The 22,708-nt window shown below is 42.5% G+C and overlaps 1 protein-coding gene across 4 annotated transcripts in view; it reads left to right on the top strand.

The window, feature by feature from the left end:
• The window catches only part of ZNF721 (zinc finger protein 721), a 58,614-nt gene that overhangs the window by 23,483 nt on the left and 12,423 nt on the right, over nt 1-22,708 (top strand). Inside the window, exons 1-2 of one of the 4 annotated variants that reach the window (XM_063808495.1) lie at nt 610-1,124; nt 2,421-2,547. The exons of 1 other annotated variant lie outside the window; for it this stretch is intronic. In XM_063808495.1, coding sequence (XP_063664565.1) covers nt 1,122-1,124; nt 2,421-2,547 — 130 coding nt within the window. In that variant the 5' untranslated portion in view covers nt 610-1,121. Of the gene's footprint in view, nt 1-609; nt 1,125-2,420; nt 2,548-22,708 lie in introns of those variants that run through there. 2 more of the 4 variants (XM_009447167.5, XM_009447169.5) reach the window with 2 other exon arrangements.

Raw genomic sequence — 22,708 nt, 5'->3', positions numbered from 1 at the left:
CATTCTCCTGCCTCAGCCTCCCGAGTAGCTGGGACTACAGGCGCCCCCTACCACGCCCGGCTAATTTTTGTATTTTGAATAGAGACGGGGTTTCACCGTGTTAGCCAGGATGCTCTCGATCTCCGGACCTCGTGATCCACCCGCCCCGGCCTCCCAAAGTGCTGGGATTACAGGCGTGAGCCACTGCGCCCGGCCAACATTTTATTCATTTATTTGTTTATTTTTTGAGACGGAGTCTCACTCTGTCGCCCAGGCTGGCGTGCAGTGGCGCGATCTCAGCTCACTGCAACCTCCACCCCCCAGGTTCAAGCGATTCTCCTGCCTCAGCTTCATGAGTAGCTGGGATTACAGGCGCCCACCACCATGCCTGGCTAATTTTTATATTTTTTAGTAGAGACGGGGTTTCACCATCTTGGCCAGGCTGGTCTTGAACTCCTCACCCCGTGATCCCCCCACCTCGGGCTCCCAAAGCTTTGGGATTACTGGCGTGAGCAACCGTGCTCAGCCTAACATTTTGTTTTTTAGAGGTTTGCTTTCCTCTTCAAATCTCAGGTGTCCTACTCAAAACACCATAGGCCAGAAAGGTTATGAAATGTAAAATATTAAAATAATTGTCACTATATTGTTTCCATTTGTGAACAAGTGTGTCTGTGTGTGTGTGCGCGCGCGCGTGCACAATTTATAAATTGACGTAACGTTACACACCAGAAGGTTAAAATGAACCCTGTGCAGAGCCAAGCCTAGCACAGAGATTAAGCGCCGCCTGAAAGTGCCTGGAGGTATTAGTCTGTCACTCTTGCCTCATTCAGTGCACTGTATGGTCACAATTTCTGTCATTCAAAGCCTGAGGGCGTGAAGCCTGGACCCATATCCAATCAGAGCGCTTGACTGAGAACTGCCCAATCAGGCGCGCAGCCTGAGAGGAGGGGGCGGCATCCGGGAATCTTCGGCGGCCTTGGCCTGTTGCTTCATCCTGAGCTCGGTTAGGGCCTCACTTCCCTGCTTCCACCCCTCAGGGAGGCCTCGGTGATCTTGCCAGAGCCTCAGCCTTCATCGCTCTGTAACCTGCGGGTATTGGATGATTCGTAGCTAAGACTTCGCGACACCCTTGAAGCTGAGAAATGGTGAGTGTGCGGGGCAGGGCGTCCCAAGGCTGGGGAGGCCTCATCAGAACCGGCGGCAAATGGCGGCGGCGGGACTGAGTCTGCGAACGGAGTCCCCGCTGCCGCCGCTTAGCCCTCGGTCCTCAGTCCCCTCCGGTGAGGGACCCGCGCTCCTGTCGGGGTCCCCGCAAGGCTGCTCTGGCCCAGCCTGCAGCCCTCCTTGTGCAGCTCTGTGCCGCAGCCCCGCACCTTCCTCGGGCTGTGGGGTGAGGAGGAGCTCATCGGGAAGACGCCAGGTGCGGCGTGCGCAGGCACCGCGTGGGAGGAGCTGTGGTCCAGGGGTCCTGTCCCTACTTTACGGAATGAGATCGAGGCCCCATCAAAACATAAGAGTTCATGTGAGCAAACGGGGACTCATTAATGGGGCAGCGCCGGCTGTGGCTCGTGGCTTGGGGGCTGCCAGCGGGTCTTGAAAAAAAAGACTTCTGTGAGGTGTGTGAGGAAGTGAAGCGAATCACCAGCCCGCCCCAACTTTCCCACCAGTCCCCTTGCCCTGTGCGCCTCCTCCGCGTGGCTGCTCCCGAGTGGCATCAGGATGATGATTGGTGGTCTTGTCTTGGGATGAAAAGCGTTTGTGTTGGGGTAAGGGACTCTGTGTGCTGTGTCTGCTTTCTCTAGCCCAGTAGTACTATAATGGGTCCAGGTGGAGGAGCATCACCGTTAACAGGAGACTTGATAAAAGACGCTAACTCATGGACTCTTTTCAAACCTGCAAAATTTTGGTACAGTGAGGCCTTTAACATCAAATAATTGATATGCGCATTGAAGCTTGAGAGGCAGTGCTTAGCTAAGTGACTCTCAGCCCAGTCTTCCCGTAGGATCACACGGACAATTTGAAGTGAAATCATCACCTGTGCCCTCCCCTCACATCCTGTCTATTGTTCTGGGTGGAAACATTTCTGTTTTTTAAATTAAGTTCCTCGCATATTATAGCAAGGCCAAGGTCAAGCGTGAGGACTTCCAGATATTTTCATGAGAGGTGAGTTCAACCTGTTTTTCAGGAGGTCACAGGGCCTACTCTGCTTGGTTTTGGTAGGGGCAGGTCAGTGTAGCCCATTATTTGTATTGCAGGAACAGAAACTGTTGGAATGCCTTCCTTTTTCCGCAGAGCTATAGAATACTTTAGAGAACATTACTGTGTTGAAAGTTGTTTTATCAGATAATCCCAGTCAGTCACATGTCAGAACTGGTTCTCTTAACACATTTCACCTGTAGTCAAATTAAGACCTCTGTCACTTGATACATATGTATTTTCAGGAACCCTTAACATTCAGGGATGTGGCCATAGAATTCTCTCCAGAAGAGTGGAAATGCCTGGACCCTGCCCAGCAGAATTTGTATAGAGATGTGATGTTGGAGAACTACAGAAACCTGGTCTCCCTAGGTGAGGATAACTTTAATGCATAATTCCTAATACTCCCTCTGAGTTTTATTTTCTATTTTTGTAGAATGTCTTTTGAGATATATCTATATAAAAATGTGTGTCTCACACACACAGCTATGTAAGTTATATATGTGTATAGTAAATTCTTAACATTGTTGATAGATTCTCAGAAACTAAGTGAAGCAACATATCATTTAGGAAAATGAATTTTAGGGCTGGGTGCAGTGGCTCACGCCTGTAATCCCAGCACTTTGGGAGGCTGAGGTGGGCAGATCAGGAGGTCAGGAGTTTGAGACCAGCCTTGCCAACATGGCAAAAACCCTGTCTCTACTAAAAATACAAAAAACTAGCTGGGCATGGTGGCAGGTGCCTGTAATCCAGCTACTTGGGAGGCTTAGGCGGAGAATCACTTGAACCTGGGAGGCAGAGGTTGCAGTGAGCCGAGATTGCGCCATTGAACTCCTGTCTGGGCGACAAGAGCAAAACTCCGTCTCAAAAAAACCAAAAAACAAAAAATAATAATTTTAGCAAAGTTTAATTGATACAAACGAGTTATGTTTGGTATATAGCAACATTGCTTCATATAAAGTTGCAGTTTTCAAGAACCTGTTTTGAACATTAAGTGAGGACTTACTCTTCATTTGTGTTTGTGTGACATGGATTTTTCTGTTAAATAAAAATTGTTTAACTATATTTAATGTGTACAATGTAATGATTTGATATGCATATATTTTGTAATATATGCATATATTTTATTGTAAAATAAAATATAATCAATTTGATCAACATATCTATTACCTCATATAGATCATGATTTTTTTGGTAATAAGAACACTTAAGGCCTAGTGTCCTAGCAAATTGTAAGCATACATTACAGTATTATTAATTATAAATGGAATACTGTTTTGCTAATCTAATGCTAATGTACATTAGCATTAGGTTTCTCCTTAGGTTTCTCCTTATTCAACTTACTCAACTTATAACTAAAAATTTATACTCTTTGAACATCTCATATTCCCTCCCTTAGGCACTAACAATCGCCATTCTACTTTCTGCTTTTATGAGTTTACATTTTTAGATTTACCCGTCTATGTAAAAAGAAGCAGTTTCTTTGTCTGTCTGTGTTTGGCTAATTTCATTTAGCATCATGTCCTCCAAGTCTATCCATGTTGTAAAAGACTAGATTTTCTTTTCTCTTATGGCTGAATAATATTCTACTGTGTATATATACACTGTATATTTTGGCTATTGTAAAAATACTACAATGAACATGGGGCTGAAGATATTTCTTCAAGGTGTTAATTTAATTTCCTTTGGTAGTATGACCAGAAGTGGTATTGCTGGATTATATGATATGTCCATTTTTATTTTTTACTGGTTTTTATGATGATTTTATCAATTTACATCTCACTAACAGCATACAGCATATACCTTGTATGTATGTCTTTGGGAAAAAAAATCTAACCTTTTGCCCATTTTTGAATGGGTTATCATCATTATTATTGTTTTGCTTTGAATTGCAGAAGTTTCTTAAACATTTTGGATATGGATATTAACTTCTTTTCTTTTTTTTGAGACAGAGTCTTCCTCTGTCACCAGGCTACAGTGCGGTGGCATGATCTCAGCTCACTGCTAACTCCGCCTCCTGGGTTCAAGCAATTCTCCTGCCTTAGCCTCCCGAGTAGCTGTGATTCCTGGTGCACACCACCACACCCAGCTAAGTTTTGTATTTTTTAGTAGAGCTGGGGTTTCACCATGTTGGCCAGGATGGTCTCGATCTCTTGGCCTCCCAAATTGCTGGAATTACAGGTGTGAGCTGCTGCGCCCAGCCTTCTATTTTATTTTATTTTATTTTTTGAGACAGAGTTTTGCTCTTGTTGCCCGGGCTGGAGTACAGTAGCATGATCTCGGCTCACTGCAATCTCTGCCTCCCGGGTTCAAGCGATTCTTCTGCCTCAGCCTCCCAAGTAGCTGGGAATTACAGGCATGCACCACCAGACTTGGCTAATTTTGTATTTTTAGTAGAGATGGGGTTTCTCTATGTTTGTCAGGCCGGTCTCGATCTCCTGACCTCAAGTGATCCTCCCGCCTTGTTCTCCCAAAATTAACTTGTTATCAGGTATATCGCTCACAAATATTTCTATCCTGTAGAGTTTTTAGAAATTTTGTTTCTCTTTGCTGTGAAGAAGCAGTTTACTTTGATACAATCCCACTTGTTTGTATTTTTTGTTGTTGCTTTGCTTTTGATGGCATATCAAAAAATTATTGCCAAGACCAGTATCAAGGTTTTTCCATATGTTTTCTTCAGGAGTTCTAAGGTTTTTGTCTTACGTGTAAGTGTTTCATTTTGAGTTAGTTTTGGGGTATGGTATAAGACAATGGTCTACTTTTGCCAGGCACAGTGGCTCACGCCTGTAATCCCAGCACTTTGGGAGGCAGAGGCAGGTGGGTCACGAGGTCGGGAGATGGAGACCATCCTGGCTAACGTGGTGAAACCCCGTCTCTACTAAAAATACAAAAAATTAGCTGGGCATGGTGGCGGATGCCTGTAGTCCTAGCTACTCGGGAGGCTGAGGCAGGAGAATGGCGTGAACCCGTGAGGCGGGAGCTTGCAGTGAGCCGAGATGGCGCCACTGCACTCCAGTCTGGGCAACAGAACGAGACCATCTCAAAAAAAAAGTTCTACTTTTATTCTTTTGCTTGTGGCTCTCCAGTTTTTCTAGCACCATGTATTGACAAGACTATAATTTCTGAATTGTATATTCATGATCCCCTTGCCAAAATTCGTTGACCTTGTATGCATGGATTTGTGTCTGGGCTCTCTATTCTGTTCATTGGTTTTTGTATGTGTGTTTATGCACATGCCATACTCTTTTGCTTACTACAACCTTTACATAAAGTTTAAAATTAAGAAGTGTGATGCCCCTAGCTTTGTTCTTTCTCACGATGGCTCAGATTATTTAAAGTTGTTTAAGGTTACACTTAAATTTTACAATTGTGTTTTCTATTACTGTGAAAAATGACACTAAAATTTTGATAGGGATCGCGTTTGAATCTACAAATCACTTTCGATAATATACTTTGACAATATTAGTGATCCTAATGAAATATGTGTTTGTGTCTGCTTCAATTTCTGTCATTATTGTATTTAGTGTATACATTTATTGTTATACACTAGATTTTGTGCTTTATTGTATTTAGTGTATAAATTTTTTATTTCATTTGTTAAATTTATTTTGAATTTCTTATTTTTATAGTATTGTAAATTGAATTTTTTTCTTTTTTTTGGGAAATTTTGTTGTTACTTTATGGAAATGAAACAAATATTTGTATGTTGGGGCAGGTGTAGTGGTTCATTTTTGTAATCCCAGCACTTTCAGAGGCCAAGGCATGTGGATCACTTGAGCACAGGAGTTTGAGATGAGCCTGGGCCTCAGAGTGAGACCATGTTTCAAAAACACACACAAAAAAACCCGCAAGTATTTACATGTTGGTTATGTATCCTGATACCTTAATGAATGCTTTTATTAGTTCAGTTTTTGTTATTCTACCCTAGGGTTTCATATATATGCATGATCATATTATCTACAAACAGTAACATTTTTTCTTCTTTTGCATGCAGCAGAGCTTTGTTCTCCTTTTTCTTGCCTAATTGTTCTGATACAAACTTTTGGTAATAATGTTAAGATAGAAGCTGTGGTCCTGGAGGCATGCTTGCAGATCTTGGCTTCAGCTGTGGTCCCTGAAGCAGACCTGTGTCTGTATATTTTAAGGATTTAACAATGATTACAGTTTGTATAATCTGTTTTTTGACAGGTAAACATCTCCTTTTGTTGGGTCCCCAGGCTGATGAGATTACCTCTGGGGTTGCAGAGAAGAAGGGTTGTAGCTGAGTCTCAAGGGTGCTGCTGGGTCTGCTGTGTGGCCTGCCTTTGAGGGTTGTGTTACCAGAGATTTAGACAGTCACAGATTCTTTCTGGGCCCTGGAAAGATTAGATTTCCTTGAGGACATTAATCTATATGGCAGGCAGTAGGATTGGGTTTTGAAATTTGTCTGCATATGATGGCCCAAATACCAGGTGTATAAATGGGTTTAGCTTTTACTGACTACCTGGGAACAGTTTTTTTTTTTTCTTTTTTTTGTGACAGAGTCTGGTTCTGTCGCCCAGGCTGGAGTGTAGTGCCATGAGCTTGGCTCACTGCAACCTCCGCCTCCCAGGTTCAAGCGATTCTCCTGCCTCAGCCTCCCAACTAGCTGGGAGTACAGGCGCTTCCATCACACCCAGCTAATTTTTTTTTTTTTTTTGAGTCGGAGTCTTACTCTGTCACCCAGGCTGGAGTGCAGTGGCGCTATCTCAGCTCACTGCAAGCTCCGCCTGCTGGGTTCATGCCATTCTCCTGCCTCAGCCCCCCAAGTAGCTGGGACTACAGGCGCCCGTCACCGTGCCAGGCTAAATTTTTGTATTTTTAATAGAGACGGGGTTTCACCGCGGTCTCGATCTCCTGACCTCGTGATCCGCCCGCCTCGGCCTCCCAAAGTGCTGGGATTACAGGTGTGAGCCACCGCACCCGGCACGCTCGGCTAATTTTTTGTATTTTTAGTAGAGACGGGGTTTCACTGTGTTAGCCAGGCTGGTCTTGATCTCCTGACCTCCTGATTTGCCCGCCTCGGCCTCCCAAAGTGCTGGGCTTACAGGCGTGAGCCACCGTGCCCAGCCCCTGGGAACAGTTTTTATAGGTCTCTCTGTGGGCCTCTGAGTGTGTACGAGTGGCCACGGACTGTGACTACAAATGGCTTGAACTGAGTCACAGGGCTGCTTCAAGGAGCACAACTGAGGCCAGGATCTGCAGGCCTGCCTCCAGGGTCATGGCTGGGTGTGTCTTCCTGCAGGTCTCTTGATGGGAAGGACCATTTCTGGACTATAGCTGAGATTGAGAACTGCTTCATAATCCTCAGTAAGACCAAGCTGCATGCACCATTTTCTTGTCTGTAGCCATGTCTATGGGCTCTGGAGTTGGCCACCTGGGTGAGGGCCTGCTTTTTCCAAATAACCCTTCCTTGGTCTTTGACTCCACTGAGGTTTCACAACCCTAACTATAGGCAAGCACCATTCTACTTATGTTTTCTAGGAATTTACTACTTAAAATATCTTATGTAAGTGGAATCATACACTGTCACTTTGTTAGTGTCTTATTAAATAATGGTGTCTAAATAGTGTCTTATTAAAATAATGGCTTTAAGATTTATCCTTATTGTATGATCCGACAAGATATTTTCATTTGATTCTAAAGAATTTTTCATTGTATGTGTAAGCCATGTAAGCCACATCCTTTTGTTTTTGTTTTTGTTTTTGTTTTTTTTGAGATGGAGTCTTGCTCTGTCACCCAGGCTGGAGTGCAGTGGCGCAATCTCGGCTCACTGCAAGCTCCACCTCCTGGGTTCACACCATTCTCCTGCGTCAGCCTCCAGCTGGGACTACAGGTACCTGCCACCACGCCCGGCTAATTTTTTTTTTTGTATTTTTAGTAGAGACGGGGTTTCACCGTGTTAGCCAGGATGATCTCTATCTCCTGACCTTGTGATCTGCCTGCCTTGGCCTCCCAAAGTGCTGGGATTACAGGCGTGAGCCACCGCGCCCGGCCAAGCCGCATCCTTTTAAATTATTCATCTGTTGAAGGATGTTTGAGGTTTTTCACTTTTTGGCTTTTGTAAGTAATATGGTTTGGATCTGTGGCGCCATTCAAATCTCACATCAAATTGTAAGCCTGAATGTTGTAGGTGGGGCCTGGTGGGAGGTGCTGGATTATATGGTTGGATTCTCATGAATCATTTAATACCATTGCCTTTGGTACTCTCTTTGCCATAATGAGTGATTTCTCCTGAGATGTCACTTTCTTTCTTTGTTTTTTTGATATCTCATCCATCGCAGTTTAATCTACAAATGAAATTTCTACAGAAACAGGAACTATTTTAACAAAGAAAAAAATCCCTCATTCAGACTTCTTTGGTAGTGGTAATGGCTGCAAATTTGCAGCATTTAGAAAACTACACTATCAACAAGATTTCCTTTATGAACTGAGATGTACAAAATGTAGAAAGCAGATGAAAGTGAATTATTTCTTCAACATTTTAGTAAAACTTCTGATAATCAGAGTTCAAAGCACATAACAACTCAAGCATAAATGAAGATGGAGAGCCTGGGGAGTTTGATTTCTTAAATTTTCCAAAAAGGTATTATTGCAAACATATAGGATTTCCCCCCATTTTAACCTTACCAGTTTCAAAGGAAAGTAAAGGTACTGGATTACATGAAGACAGCATGTGTGCGAGTGCACACGCATGCAGGGTGGCAGGTAGAGTGTCTAATTCCTTTTTCTTACTACCCAAGTCTCACTTCACAGAAATCATTAGGTAAAGGAAAACCAACGAGGAGTTCTGCAGTTTTCTTTTAATAACTGAGGCTGAGGCAAGAGAATCGCTTCAACCCTGGAGGCGGAGGTTGCAGTGAGCCAAGATCGTGCCACTGCATTCCAGCCTGAACGACAGAGTGAGACTCCACCTCAAAAAAAAAAAAAAGAAAAGAAAAACGACAACAAAAAAGATAAAAGGCAGAGAAATAACTTATGACTACCATTTTGTTCATTGTTTTCTGACCATGTAGTAGTTTATGTTTTTTAATTCTTTCATGCTGTCTTCCCTTGTGTAGTGTTGAGTTGTTTTGTTTCTATTGTTACATGCTTTGTTTTCCTTTTTCGTGTGTGTATCTACTACAGTTTTGTTTTGTTTTTTTTGTAATTTCCAAGAGACATAAAATATCTCATAATTATAAAAGCGTAGCTTGGCCAGGCACAGTGGCTCACGCCTGTAATCCCAGCACTTTGGGAGGCCGATCACGAGGCCGATCATGAGGTCAGGAGATCGAGACCATCCTGGCTAACATGGTGGAAACCCATCTCTACTAAAAATACAAAAAAATTAGCCGGGCGTGGTGGTGGATGCCTGTAGTCCCAGCTACTTGGGAGGCTGAGGCAGGAGAATGGCGTGAACCCAGGGCGCGGAGCTTGCAGTAAGCCGAGATGGCACCACTGCACTCCAGCCTGGGCGACAGAGTGAGACTCCGTCTCAAAAACAAAAAACAAAAGCCTAGCTTAAGATAACAATCTAACTTCTTTTTTATTCACATAGGGTCTTGCTTTGTTTCCCAGGCTGTAGTGCAGTGGTGCATTCACAGCTCAGTTCGGCCTCAACTCTCCAATATCAAACAATTTTCCCATCTCAGCCTCCCAAGTAGCTGGGAATACAAGTACACGCCACCAGGTCCAGCTAAGTTTTTTGGTATTTTTTTGTAGAGACAGGGTTTTGCTATGTTGCTCAGGCTGATCTTGAATTCCTGGGCTCCAGAAATCCACCTGCCATGGCCTCCCAAAGTGCTAGGTTTACAGGCATGTATCATCAGGCCCAGCTGCTGTTTTTTTTTTTTTTTTTTTTTTTTTTTTTTTTAATGGAATCTTGCTCTATCACCCAGGCTGGAGTCCAGGGGCACGATCTTGGCTCACCACAACCTCCGTCTCCTGGGTTCAAGCAATTCTTCTGCCTCAGCCTCCCGAGTAGCTGAGACTGCAGGCACCTGCCACCACACCTGGCTAATTTTGTTTTTTTGTATTTTTAGTAGAGACAGGGTTTCACCGTGTTAGCCATGATGGTCTCGATCTCCTGACCTCGTGATCCTCCTGCCTCGGCCTCCCAAAGTGCTGGGATTACAGGCGTGAGCCACCGTGCCCAGCCCCAGCTGCTGCTTTTTAAAAAAAGACTAAATAGCATTCTGAAATCTTTATTTTATTTTATTCCTGTATTTATTTTAGAGACAGGGTCCTGCTATATTGACCAACTGGTTTTGAACTCCTGGCCTCAAGCAAAAGTTAACCTCTATGTATAAAAATATTAAACAGTTTTACTCCCTTCAACACACTATTTATGTCACACTTTACATCTTTTTATATTATATTATTATGTACCATTAACAGATTATTGAAGCTATATGCTTTATTCACTCTTTCATTTTTTTCTTTTTTAATTAGGAACTTTCAAATGACTTTTTTTTTTTTTTTTTTTTTTTTTTTTTTTTTGAGGTGGAGTCTCGCTCTGTAGCCCAGGCTGGAGTGCAGTGGTGTGATCTCGGCTCACTGCAATCTCTGCCTCCCAAGTTCAAGCGATTCTCCTGCCTCAGCCCCCAAGTAGCTAGGATTACAGGCACCTGCCACCATGTCCAGCCAATTTTTGTATTTTTAGTAGAGATGGGTTTCACCATGTTGGCCAGGCTGGTCTTGAACCCCTGACCTCAGGTGATCCACCCGCCTTGGCCTCCCAAAGTGCTGGGATTACGGGTGTGCGCAACCGCACCCAGCCTCAAATGACTTTAAAGTTTGCTGATTTTATCCTCTGTATAACTGAGTCTCCTTGTTAAAGCTTTCTGTTAAAATTTTTTAGTTCTACTATTGTGTGCTTCAGCATATCTCCTTGGTTCCTTAATGATTTCTCTTTATTATAATTGATTTTCTTCATACATTGTTGCAAAAAATTTAGTAATCTTTGTACTTTTGCATCTTACCGAGATTTTTTAAGATAATTATTTTGAATTCTCTGTTAGCCATTTTTTTCATCTGTATTAGCAATTTATTTTTTATTATTATGCTCTAAGTTCTGAGGTATATGTGTGGAATGTGCAGGTTTGCTACATAGGTATACACATGCCATGGTGGTTTGCTGCACCCATCAACCCGTCATCTACATTAGGTATTTCTCCTAATGCTATCCCTCCCCTAGCCCCCCCATTCCCTTACACGTCCCGGTGTGTGATGTTTCCCTTGGTGTGTCCATGTGTTCTCATTGTTCAACTCCCACTTAGGAGTGAGAACATGCAGTGTTTGGTTTCCTGTCTTTGTGTTAGTTTGCTGAGAATGATGGTTTCCAGCTTCATCCATGTCCCTGCATAGGACATGAACTCATCCTTTTTTATGGCTCCATAGCATTCCATGGTGTATATGTGCCACATTTTCTTTATCCAGTCTACCATTGATGGGCATTTGGGTTGGTTCCAAATCTTTGCTACTGTAAACAGTGCTGCAATAAAAATACGTGTTCATGTGTCTTTGTAGTAGAATGATTTATAATCCTTTGGGTATATATCCAGTAATGGGATTATGGGGTCAAATGGTATTTCTGGGTCTAGATCCTTGAGGAATCACCACACTGTCTTCCACAATGATTGAACTAGCTTACACTCCCACCAACAGTGTAAAAGCATTCCTATTTCTCCACATCCTCTCCAGCACCTATTGTTTCCTGACTTCTTAATGATTGCCATTCTAACTGGCATAAGATGGTATCTTATTGTGGTTTTGATTTGCATTTCTCTAACGACCAGTGATGATGAGCTTTTTCTCATATGTTTGTTGGCCACATAAATGTCTTCTTTTGAGAACTGTCTGTTCATATCCTTTGCCCACTTTTTGATGGGGTGGTTTGGTTTTCTCTTGTAAATTTGTTTAAGTTCTTTGTAGTTTCTGGATATTATTCCTTTGTCAGATGGGTAGATTGCAAAAAAATTTTCTCCCATTCTGTAGGTTGCCTGTTCACTCTGATGATAACTTCTTTTGCTGTGCAGAAGCTCTTTAGTTTAATTAGGTCCCATTTGTCAATTTTGGCTTTTGTTGCCATTGCTTTTGGTGTTTTAGTCATGAAGTCTTTGCCTGTGCCCGTGTCCTGAATGGTATTGCCTAGGTTTTCTTCTAGGGTTTTTATGATTTTAGGCCTTACATTTACGTCTTTAATCCATCTTGAGTTAATTGTTGTATAAGGTGTAAGGAAGGGGTCCAGTTTCAGTTTTCTGCATATGGCTAGCCAGTTTTCCCAACACCATTTATTAAATAGGGAATCCTTTCCCTGTTGCTTGTTTTTGTCAGGTTTGTCGAAGATCAGATGGTTGTAGATGTGTGGTGTTATTTCTGAGGCATCTGTTCTGTTCCATTGGTCTGTATCTCTGTTTTGGTATCAGTACCATGCTGTTTTGGTTCCTGTAGCCTTGTAGTATAGTTTGAAGTCAGGTAGCTTGATGCCTCCAGCTTTGTTCTTTCTGCTTAGGATTGTCTTGACTATATGGGCTATTTTTGGTTCCATATGAAATTTAAAGTAGTTTTCTCCAATTCTGTGAAGAAAGTCAGTGGTAGCTTGATGGGAATAGCATTGAATCTATAAATTACTTTGGGCAGTATGGCCATTTCATGATAATTGATTCTTTCTATCCATGAGCATGGAATGTTTTTCCATTTGTTTGTGTCCTCTTATTTCCTTGAGCAGTGGTTTGTAGTTCTCCTTGAAGAGGTCTTTTACATCCCTTGTAAATTGTATTCCTAGGTATTTTATTCTTTTTGTAGCAGTTGTGAATGGGAGTTCACTCATGATTTGGCTCTCTGTTTGTCTATTATTGGTATATAGGAATGTTGTGATTTTTACAAATCAGTTTTGTATCCTGAGACTGCTGAAGTTGCATATCAGCTTAAGGAGATTTTGGGCTGAGACGATTGGGTTTTCTAAATATACAATCATGTCATCTGCAAACAGAGACAATTTGACTTCCTGTCTTCCTATTTGAATACCCTTTCTTTCTTTCTCTTGCCTAATTGCCTTGGCCAGAATTTCCAATACTATTTTTTTTTTTTTTTTTGAGATGGAGTCTTGCTTTGTCACCTAGGTTGGAGTGCAGTGGCGTGATCTTGGCTCACTGCAACCTCCATCTCCTGGGTTCATGCAATTCTCCTGCCTCAGCCTCCCGAGTAGCTGGGATTACAGGCATGTGCCACCACGCCTGGCTAAGTTTTGTATTTTTGGTAGAGACAGGGTTTCACCATATTGGTCAGGCTGGTCTTGAACTCCTGACCTCAAGTGATCCACCCACCTCAGCCTCCCAAAGTGCTGGGATTACAGGCATGAGCCACCACACCCGGCTTTCCAATACTATTTTGAGTAGGAGTGGTGAGAGAGGGCATCCTTGTCTGGTCCCGGTTTTCAAAGGGAATGCTTCCAGCTTTTGCCCATTCAGTATAATATTGGCTGTGTTTGTCATAAATAGCTCTTATTATTTTGAGATACATTCCATCAGTACCTAGTTGATTGAGAGTTTTTAGCATGAAGGGGTGTTGAATTTTATTGAAGGCCCTTTCTGCATCTATTGAGATAATCATGTGGTTTTTGTCATCAGTTCTGTTTATGTAATTGATTACATTTATTGATTGGCGTTATGTTGAACTAGTGTTTGATGCTAGGGATGAAGCCGAGTTGATCATGGCGGATAAGCTTTTTGATGCGCTGCTGGATTCATTTGGTTTGCCAGTATTTTATTGAGGATTTTCACATCGATGTTCATCGGGGATATTGGCCTGAAATTTTTTCTTTTGTTGTGTCTCTGCCAGGCTTTGTTATCAGGATGATGCTGGCCTCATAAAATGAGTTAGGGAGGAGTCCCTCTTTTTCTATTATTTGGAATAGTTTCAGAAGGCATGGTACCAGCTCCCCTTTGTACCGTTAGTAGAATTGGCTGTGAATCCATCTGGTCGTGGCTTTTTTTGGTTGGTAGGCTATTAATTACTGCCTCAATTTCAGAACTTGTTACTGGTCTATTCAGGGGTTCAACTTCTTCCTGGTTAAGTCTTGGGAGGGTGTATGTGTCCAGGAATTTATCCATTTCTTCTGGATTTTCTAGTTTATTTGCGTAGAGTTGTTTATCATATTCTCTGATGGTAGTTTGTTGCTGTGGGATCAGTGTTGATATCCCCTTTATCATTTTTTATTGTGTCTATTTGATTCTTCTCTCTTTTCTTCTTTGGTAGTGTTGCTAGTGGTCTATCTATTTTGTTGATCTTTTCAAAAAACCGCCTCCTGGAGTTGTTGATTTTTTTTTTTTTGAAAGGGTCTTTCGTGTCTCTATTTCCTCCAGTTCTGCTCTGATCTTAGTTATTTCTTGTCTTCTGCTAGCTTTTGAGTTTGTTTGCACCTGCTTCTCTAGTTCTTTTAATTGTGATGATAAGGTGTCAATTTTAGGTCTTTTCTGCTTTCTTTTGTGGGCATTTAGTGGTATAGATTTCCCTCCAAAGACTGCTTTGGCTGTGTACCAGAGATTCTAGTAGGTTGTGTCTTTGTTCTCATTGGTTTCAAAGAACTTATTTATTTCTACCTTAATTTCATTATTTACCCAGTAGTCATTCAGGAGCAAGTTGTTCAGTTTCCATGTAGTTGTGCGGTTTTGAGTTTCTTAATCCTGAGTCCTAATTTGATTGCACTGTTGTCTGAGAGACTGTTATAATTTTCGTTCTTCTGCATTTGCTGAAGTGTGTTTTACTTCCAATTATGTGGTCAACTTTAGATTAAGTGCGATGTGGTGCCGAGAATAATGTATGTTCTATTGATTTGGGGTGGAGAGTTCTGTCGATGTCTATTAGGTCTGCTTGGTCCAGAGGTGAGTTCAAGTCCTGAATATCCTTGTTAATTTTCTGTCTCATTGATCTAATATTGACAGTGGGGTGTTAAAGTCTCCCATTATTATTGTGTGAGAGTCTAAGTCTCTTTGTGGGTCTCTAAAAACTTGCTTTATGAATCTGGGTGCTCCTGTATTGGGTGCATATATATTTAGGATAGTTATCTCTTCTTGTTGCATTCATCCCTTTACCATTAGGTAATGCCCCCTCCCCACCTTTTGTTTTTTGAGACGGAGTCTTGCTCTCTTGCCCAGGCTGGAGTGTAGTGGCACAATCTCAGCTCACTGGAAGCTCCGCCTCCTGGGTTCACGCCATTCTCCTGCCTCAGCCTCCTGAGTAGCTGGGACTACAGGCGCCCGCCACCACGCCCGGCTAATTTTTTGTATTTTTAGTAGAGATGGGGTTTCACCATGTTAACCACGGATGGTCTTGATCTCCTGACCTCGTGATCTGTCCACCTCGGCCTCTCAAAGTGCTGGGAGTTACAGGTGTGAGCCACTGCACCTGACCCCTTCTGTTTTTTATCTTTGTTGGTTTAAAGTCTGTTTTATCAGAGACTAGGATTGCAACTGCTGCTTTTTTTTTTGCTTTCCATTTGCTTGGTAAATATTCCTCCCTCCCGTTATTTTGAGCCTGTGTTTGTCTTTGCACATGAGATGGGTCTCCTCAATATAGCACACTGTTGGGTCTTGACTCTAATTTTCCAGTCTGTGTCTTTTAATTGGGGCATTTAGCCGTTTTACATTTAAGATTAATATTGTTACATGTAAATTTGATACTGTCATTATGATGCTAGCTGGTTATTTTGCCCATTAGTTGGTGCAGTTTCTTCATAGTGTCGATGGTCTTTACAGTTTGGTATGTTTTTGCAGTGGGTGGTACCGGTTTTTCTTTTTCATATGTCCATCCTTCAAGAGCTCTTCTAAGGCAGGCCTTGTGGTGACAAAATCTCTCAGCATTTGCTTGTTTGTAAAGGATTTTATTTTTCCTTCGCTTATGAAGCTTGCTTTGGCTGGATATGAAATTCTGGGTTGAAAATGATTTTCTTTAAGAATGTTGAATATTGGCCCCCACTTTCTTCTGGCTTGTAGGGTTTCTGCAGAGAGATCTGCTGTTAGTCTGATGGGCTTCCCTTTGTGGGTAACCTGACCTTTCTCTCTGGCTGCCCTGAACATTTTCTGTTAGGCATTTTTTAGATCTGTTTTTTTTTTTTCTTTAGACGGAGTCTTGCTCTGTCACCCAGGCTGGAGTGCAGTGGCGCAATCTCAGTTCACTGCAGCCTCTGCCCCCTGGGTTCCAGCGATTTTCCTGCCTCAGCCTCCTGGGTGGCTGGGACTGCAGGCACATGCCACCACGCCCTGCTAATTTTTGTATTTTTAGTAGAGATGGGGTCTTGCCATGTTGGCCAGGCTGGTCTCGAACTCCTGACCTTGGGTGATATGCCCGCCTTGGCCTCCAAAGTGCTGGGATTACAGGCGTGAGCTACCACACCTGGCTTAGATCTGTGTGTTATTGTTAGTGGTTCCTGGAGCATTTTTAGTTTCCTTTAGTGGTGTTATGTTTGCCTGATCCTTCATAAGTCATGAAGCCTTGTTTTGATGTCCTTGCATCTGAAGGAGTAAATACCTCTTTCAGTCATTATAGACTAGTTTGGGGAGGTAAATATCTTCTGTTGGATTCTGGGCTGATGAGATTTCCACTGAGATTGTAACAAAGTGTTTCAGATCCAGGTTACATAAGTCCTACTGGGTCTGCAGTGAAATTCATGCTTGGGAGACCTGTTATCTGGGCATCAGACAGTTGTGGATTCTATCTATTTTCTGAGAAGACTGAACTTTCTTCAAGATGTTGATCAATATGACTGGCACTGAGGAAAAAAGCTTCCAGTTATATCTGCAGATTAAGGTGCTGATACAAATCAATGTGAGCAGGTGTGGCTCCCGCTGTGTCGCTCTTGCGAGGTATTTGGAAATGCTCTAACCTAGTCATTGGACAGGTTCCTAAATGAGCAGTACTGACCCTTGATCACAGCTAAGAGGGTGTGAAACTGATTCATGCGGCTGCTTCAGGATACACAGCTGAGACCAAAGTGTTCAGGTCTGTTTTTGGGTTCATGGCATTTCTCCCTCCAGATTTCTGGGTTGGCAGGACTTCTTTCAGACTCTAGGTGACAGAGACCAGAGCTTGGTTATAGGACTGCTTCACGATTCACAGTGGGAATAAAGTCAGCCAGCATGCCTACAGGGGCACATACAGGTGTGTCTTTTGGTAGGTCCCAGGTTAGGAAAAAATTCTTCTGGACTTTGGTTGCATGGACTTGGAATCAGGTTATAGTGCCACGTCAAGATCCACCATAAATAAATATTGGCAAGCCTACATCCAGGGGCACAGATGGATGTTTCTCTCTGTGGGTGTCTGGGCAGGATTTCTTCCACACCATGACTGATACGTGCAAAGGGTGGATTTTGGGCTAATTCAGAGATCACAGATAGAACCAACTTCTAAAGGCCTTTCACCTGAGGCATAGGTGTCTTGGTTTAGGTGTCTTCACAGATGGTGCTAGTAGCAGGAACAAAACCAAATGGTCTACAGCTAAGTCTACAATGAAAATTGGACATATTTTATTCTGGAGCTGGGACTGTGATGGGCAAGCATGCCACTCAAGCAAGGGCATGTCTTTTCAATACAGCCCTCCTCAGTCTTGGGTTCACAACCCTTGACATGGATTCCAAAGCTCCCATAAAGTTCCTTTTTTCAGGACATAACTGCTGCTTTTTTATAACTGTAGAAGTTGTGGGTAGAGAACCTCCTGCCATCTTACTGTGTTTTCAGTTTCTGATATATTCTATGTCAAATTTATCTGATTTCAAATTCAAAATTTCTGAAATAAAATGCTCACATTTACTCATTGTGTAATAAATAATTGTATTGAAATGCTTCATTCTTATTAGAGCATTTTTTAATTGAGATGCATTTTCTTTGCATGTAAGGATTCAAAATGCCACATCTTCATTAAGTACATAGTCAGAGTTGAAAACTGTAGTTAAAGGATTGTTTTTATGATACATCTATATTATATTCAGTGTTTTATAGATCAGAATTTTTTATTCTTTCAACTCTATTTTACTGGGGAGTGTTTTCATGTAGGTTCTCCTCCATCATTTATTTATTAATTTATTAATTTATTAATTATGGAGTCTCGCTCTGTTGCTAGGCAGGAGTGCAGTGGCACAGTCTCGGCTCACTGCAACCTCCGCCTCCCGGATTCAAGTGATTCTTCTGCCTCAGGCTCCCAAGTAGCTGGTACTACAGGCATGCGCTACCACACCCAGCTAATTTTTGTATTTTTAGTAGAGACAGGGTTTCACCATGTTAGCCAGAATGGTCTCGATCTCTTGACCTCATGATCCGCCCACATTGGCCTCCCAAAGTGTTGGGATTACAGGCATAAGCCACCGTGCCTGGCCTATTTTTAATTTTCATATTTGTATGGTAATTTTCAACTCTGTACCTTTTATGACCATGTGGTGTTTAATTCAAATAAAATTAATTCAAATAAAAATCATTGGGTTTTACTCGAAGCAATTTAAAATATATGTATAATTCAGAGATTTCTATTGCCTATAAAAGTTATCTATGTGGTGTTTGCCTTTATAAATATTGCCCTTACCTGGTTTATAAATTATTTTTTTGATAGGCCGGGCATGGTGGCTCACGCCTGTAATGTAATCCCAGCACTTCGGGAGGCCGAGGCGGGTGGATCACCTGAGGTCAGGAGTTCAAGACCAGCCTGACCAACATGGAGAAACCCTGTCTCTACTAAAAATAGAAAATTAGCCAGGTGTGGTGGCACATGCCTGTAATCCCAGCTACTCAGGAGGCTGAGGCAGGAGAATCACTTGAACCCGGGAGGCGGAGGTTGCAGTGAGCCGACATCGTGCCACTGCACTCCAGCCTGGGTGACAGAGCGAGACTCCATCTCAATAAATAAATAAATAAATAAATAAAAATTTTTTTGGTGATCATCACTGTTTTCTTTTGTAGGTGAGTAGGCAGAGAAACAGTGGAATATTACCACCTATTTATTGTTTGATTATGTTTTGTGAGAGAAACACTTGTTATTCGAAGGTGATTTTTGAAAAATGGAACCTTTTTAGGTAGATGTAAATATTTAGTTGTGATGAAAAACATAAAATTGCCTAAAGGTTTTCAAGTGTACAGTCTAGTGGAGTTAAGTACATTTACATTATTTTGAAATGGATCTCTGCATTTTGTCTTACAAAAGTTTAATACTCTATGAACTATAAACTGCCATTTTTTTCTTTTTCTTCAGCTCCTGAAGAACACCATTTTACTTACTGTTTCTGTAATTTTGACTGATTTTTATATTGTCATTGGTGTAATATTTTCTTTTCTTTTTTTTTTTTTTTTTTTTACTGTCTTCACTTAATGTTCTTAGGCTTTGTTTTTGGTTGGTTGGTTGGTTGTTTTGAGATGGAGTCTTGCTCTGTTGCCAGGCTAGAGCGCAGTGGCACGATCTCGGCTTACTGCAACCTCTGCCTCCCAGATTCAAACGATTCTCCTGCCTCAGCCTCCCAAGTAGCTGGGACCACAGGTGTGCACTACCATGCCCAGCTAATTTTGTATTTTTAGTAGAGACAGGGTTTCACCGTGTTGGCCAGGATGGTCTCGATCACTTGACCTCAGGTGATCCGCCCGCCTCGGCCTCCCAAAGTGCTAGGATTACAGGTGTGAGCCAGGACAACTGGCCTTAGGCTTTTGTTTTTGTAAGATTGTTGTGTGCTGCGGGGTGAATGGAGAAGGAAAGACACACACACAATATCTTTAAGGGTAAACAACCTTTATCCCATGTAAATGGCAATGTAGGTATATAAGCAAATGATATAATAAGCAGATTGCAGTGGGAAGGGGAGAAGGGAAAAGAGATACATATATTTACATTTACCAGACTTTGGAGGATTCACCACCAGACCGGGAAGCAAAACAGCCTGGGCTCTAGAGTCCACCATTCATCTGTGCACAGATGAGGAGAGGTCTCGTGAAGCTTTGGCGCAGTGTGGGACCCTAGCTCTTTTTGTAATGAGTTGTTTGGCATGAGGCCCAGTCACGAGGGGCTTTTGTACCTGAGCTCAAGGAACACAAAAAGATCAACTTGTTTTTGCAATTGTCTATTGTTTTTCAATAACTAACATATAGGAATAGATTGAAATAGAGATTTCTCCAAAACGGCACTGGATGAACGTGTCAAGGGGCTCACACAGCCCATTCCGGGATTTGGTGACCATTGTTTGTGTCCATGTTCAATTGAGTTCAAATTTAATATTTAACTTTTCCTCCACATTCGGCCTCAGTTTGATCCTCAACTGTAGGAAAATACCCTTACAGATACATGGGGAAGGCATAGTTGATATAGATTACAGATACAGGTAAGCACAGGAGAACTAAAAGCAGAGTTAATAAAAACCACACCCACCATGGCTTTGCAAGGAGAGTTTGTGAGAATTGTCAGGGATATACACATAACATTCAGTATGCAGTAAGGCTCAAACCCCTCCTTGGGCTGCGGTAAGCATCTCTAAAGCCATTCAGTTTTGCAACACAACAGTACACAGCTGAGCAAATTCCTCTGACAACAACATAAGTCCAGTGCTACTATCATTAAGAGCTTTGTCTACATGTAAGCTTAATATTTTAATTTGCTGCTGAAGCAGGATTGTACCAGCAGCAGGGGAGAATACTGTAGTAGGCTATCACCACCAGGGAGTCCAGCGCATTTGTATGGTGGATGGAATTAATGGCCACCCCCAAGTGTATCTCTCTGTCCATTGTAGGGGCAGGTATCACCACCCGTAGTATCCACATATCCAGAGGGCCCCCCCAGGGGACTGCAATATAGTTACTGTAATCATAGTGTACTAATGTGTTATTAAAGTAGGAAAGAGATTGTGTTTCATTAGGGACAATGCTGTTGATTTGGAGTATGTGTTGACAGTTGTCTGGTGGGAGAAACCCAGAGTAACATTAGAGGAGCCATTTAAGGCCTCCAGACAAAGTGGCGGGTGGCGGGGGCTATATGGAATCCGGCCACCAGCACAGCAGATTCCCAATATATACCGTTCCAGGCATATTGGGCAGGATACCAAGGCTTTTGATGCACGGTGAGGGTGGAGTTCACCTTTCACCTGACTTGGGCATAAATAGATTGCTTGATTTGGTCATAGGAAGTCCAGGTTGGATTGCAAGTGTTGTTGTTGTGGCCCCATTGATAGTGACATACCCATTCAGAAATGTTGTCACGGACGATTCTTCAAGGTAGCTCATTCCTGGTGGCCTCTGGCAGCTGGAAGCATAGCCGACATTGATTGTGGTTGGCTTCTATAGTGGTGGCTACCCAGTTGATGAATTTATCCTTGGCCTCAGACACAAAGACACATGTGCTGACCATTAGTAGATAGGTTATTCCATTATAATGCCTCTCATTACCAGGCTTGAACATGTAATCCATTCATCCACATTCAAGTTTGCAGTTGTGGTGGAAATTTTGGCCTGTTGGTCTGCCAGCTGATTAAATAGTCTGTCAAGAGAAAATAGAGATGCATGAGCATCAACATGGAGAACAGTGATAATGGTGGTGTGTGCCAGGATTCAGGTATCTTCCCAGTATTTTTTTCCCCAAACCTCTTTATTCCCAATTAACCATCTGTTTCGTTGCCACTGGGGCAACCAGGTAGTAAGACCATCTGCTACTGACCAAGAGTTGGTATACAACTGACAAATCCCTCTGGCCTCCTCCTAAATAGATCAGAGGACCGTTACTGGTTCAACCAGCTAGCTGCTTCCACCTTTTCCTTCATCAGAAATGCTTATGTTTTCTAACAGGACTGTAAGCCACGGCCTTCTAGCGTCGAGTGCCACCAGTGTATTTGGTGGTCCATTAGTAAACCAGGCATGTTTCTGTCCTCTGGGCTTAGTTTTTTAAAGGATTTGTCCCATTGGATGGGGGAGGTTTCCTTCCCTATCTGAAGGGCTTGCTCAGTGGTTTTCTGAGCTGGCAAGTTTTGTACATCCTTATGCAAAAGCAGTATCCCCTTTGGTCCTGGCTTAGCCCTATCTTGTGTATACCATTTCCATTTTATAATGCTGCTTTCTTGAGTGTGCCCTATCTGGTGAGTATTGGGGAAACTCATGACCCAAGTCATAATAGGAATTTCAGGCCTCATAAAGACCTCATGGTTGAAGCAGAGGTCCTCTGTTTCCAGCAAAGCCCAATAAAAAGCTAACAATTGCTTCTTGGAAGGGGTATAAGCTTTGCCAGCCTATGGCAGTTTCTGGGTCCAAAACCCCAAAGGTACCCTCTTCCCACCTTGTTTCTGCCTAAGACTCCAATTAGCATGTTGATCTAGGACAGCTACTTGCAGTTCTACTGGCCTGTTTCGTATGGGCCATAGATCTGGGGTCAGTTGCACCGCTTGTTCAGCTTGTTGAAAAGCCACGCTCTCTTTCTGTCCCCAGTGAAAGTCATAGCGTTTTCTAGTGACTGCACGCAGAGGTTGTAAAATGTTACCCATGTGGGGCATATGATGTCTCCACAATCCAAACAAGCCAATAA

Source organism: Pan troglodytes, chromosome 3 (genome assembly GCF_028858775.2).
Source record: "Pan troglodytes isolate AG18354 chromosome 3, NHGRI_mPanTro3-v2.0_pri, whole genome shotgun sequence".
NCBI classification, from domain to species: Eukaryota; Metazoa; Chordata; class Mammalia; order Primates; family Hominidae; genus Pan; species Pan troglodytes.
The sequence above is the reverse complement of the archived record's forward strand: the minus strand, read 5'-3'. Positions and strand labels throughout refer to the sequence as shown.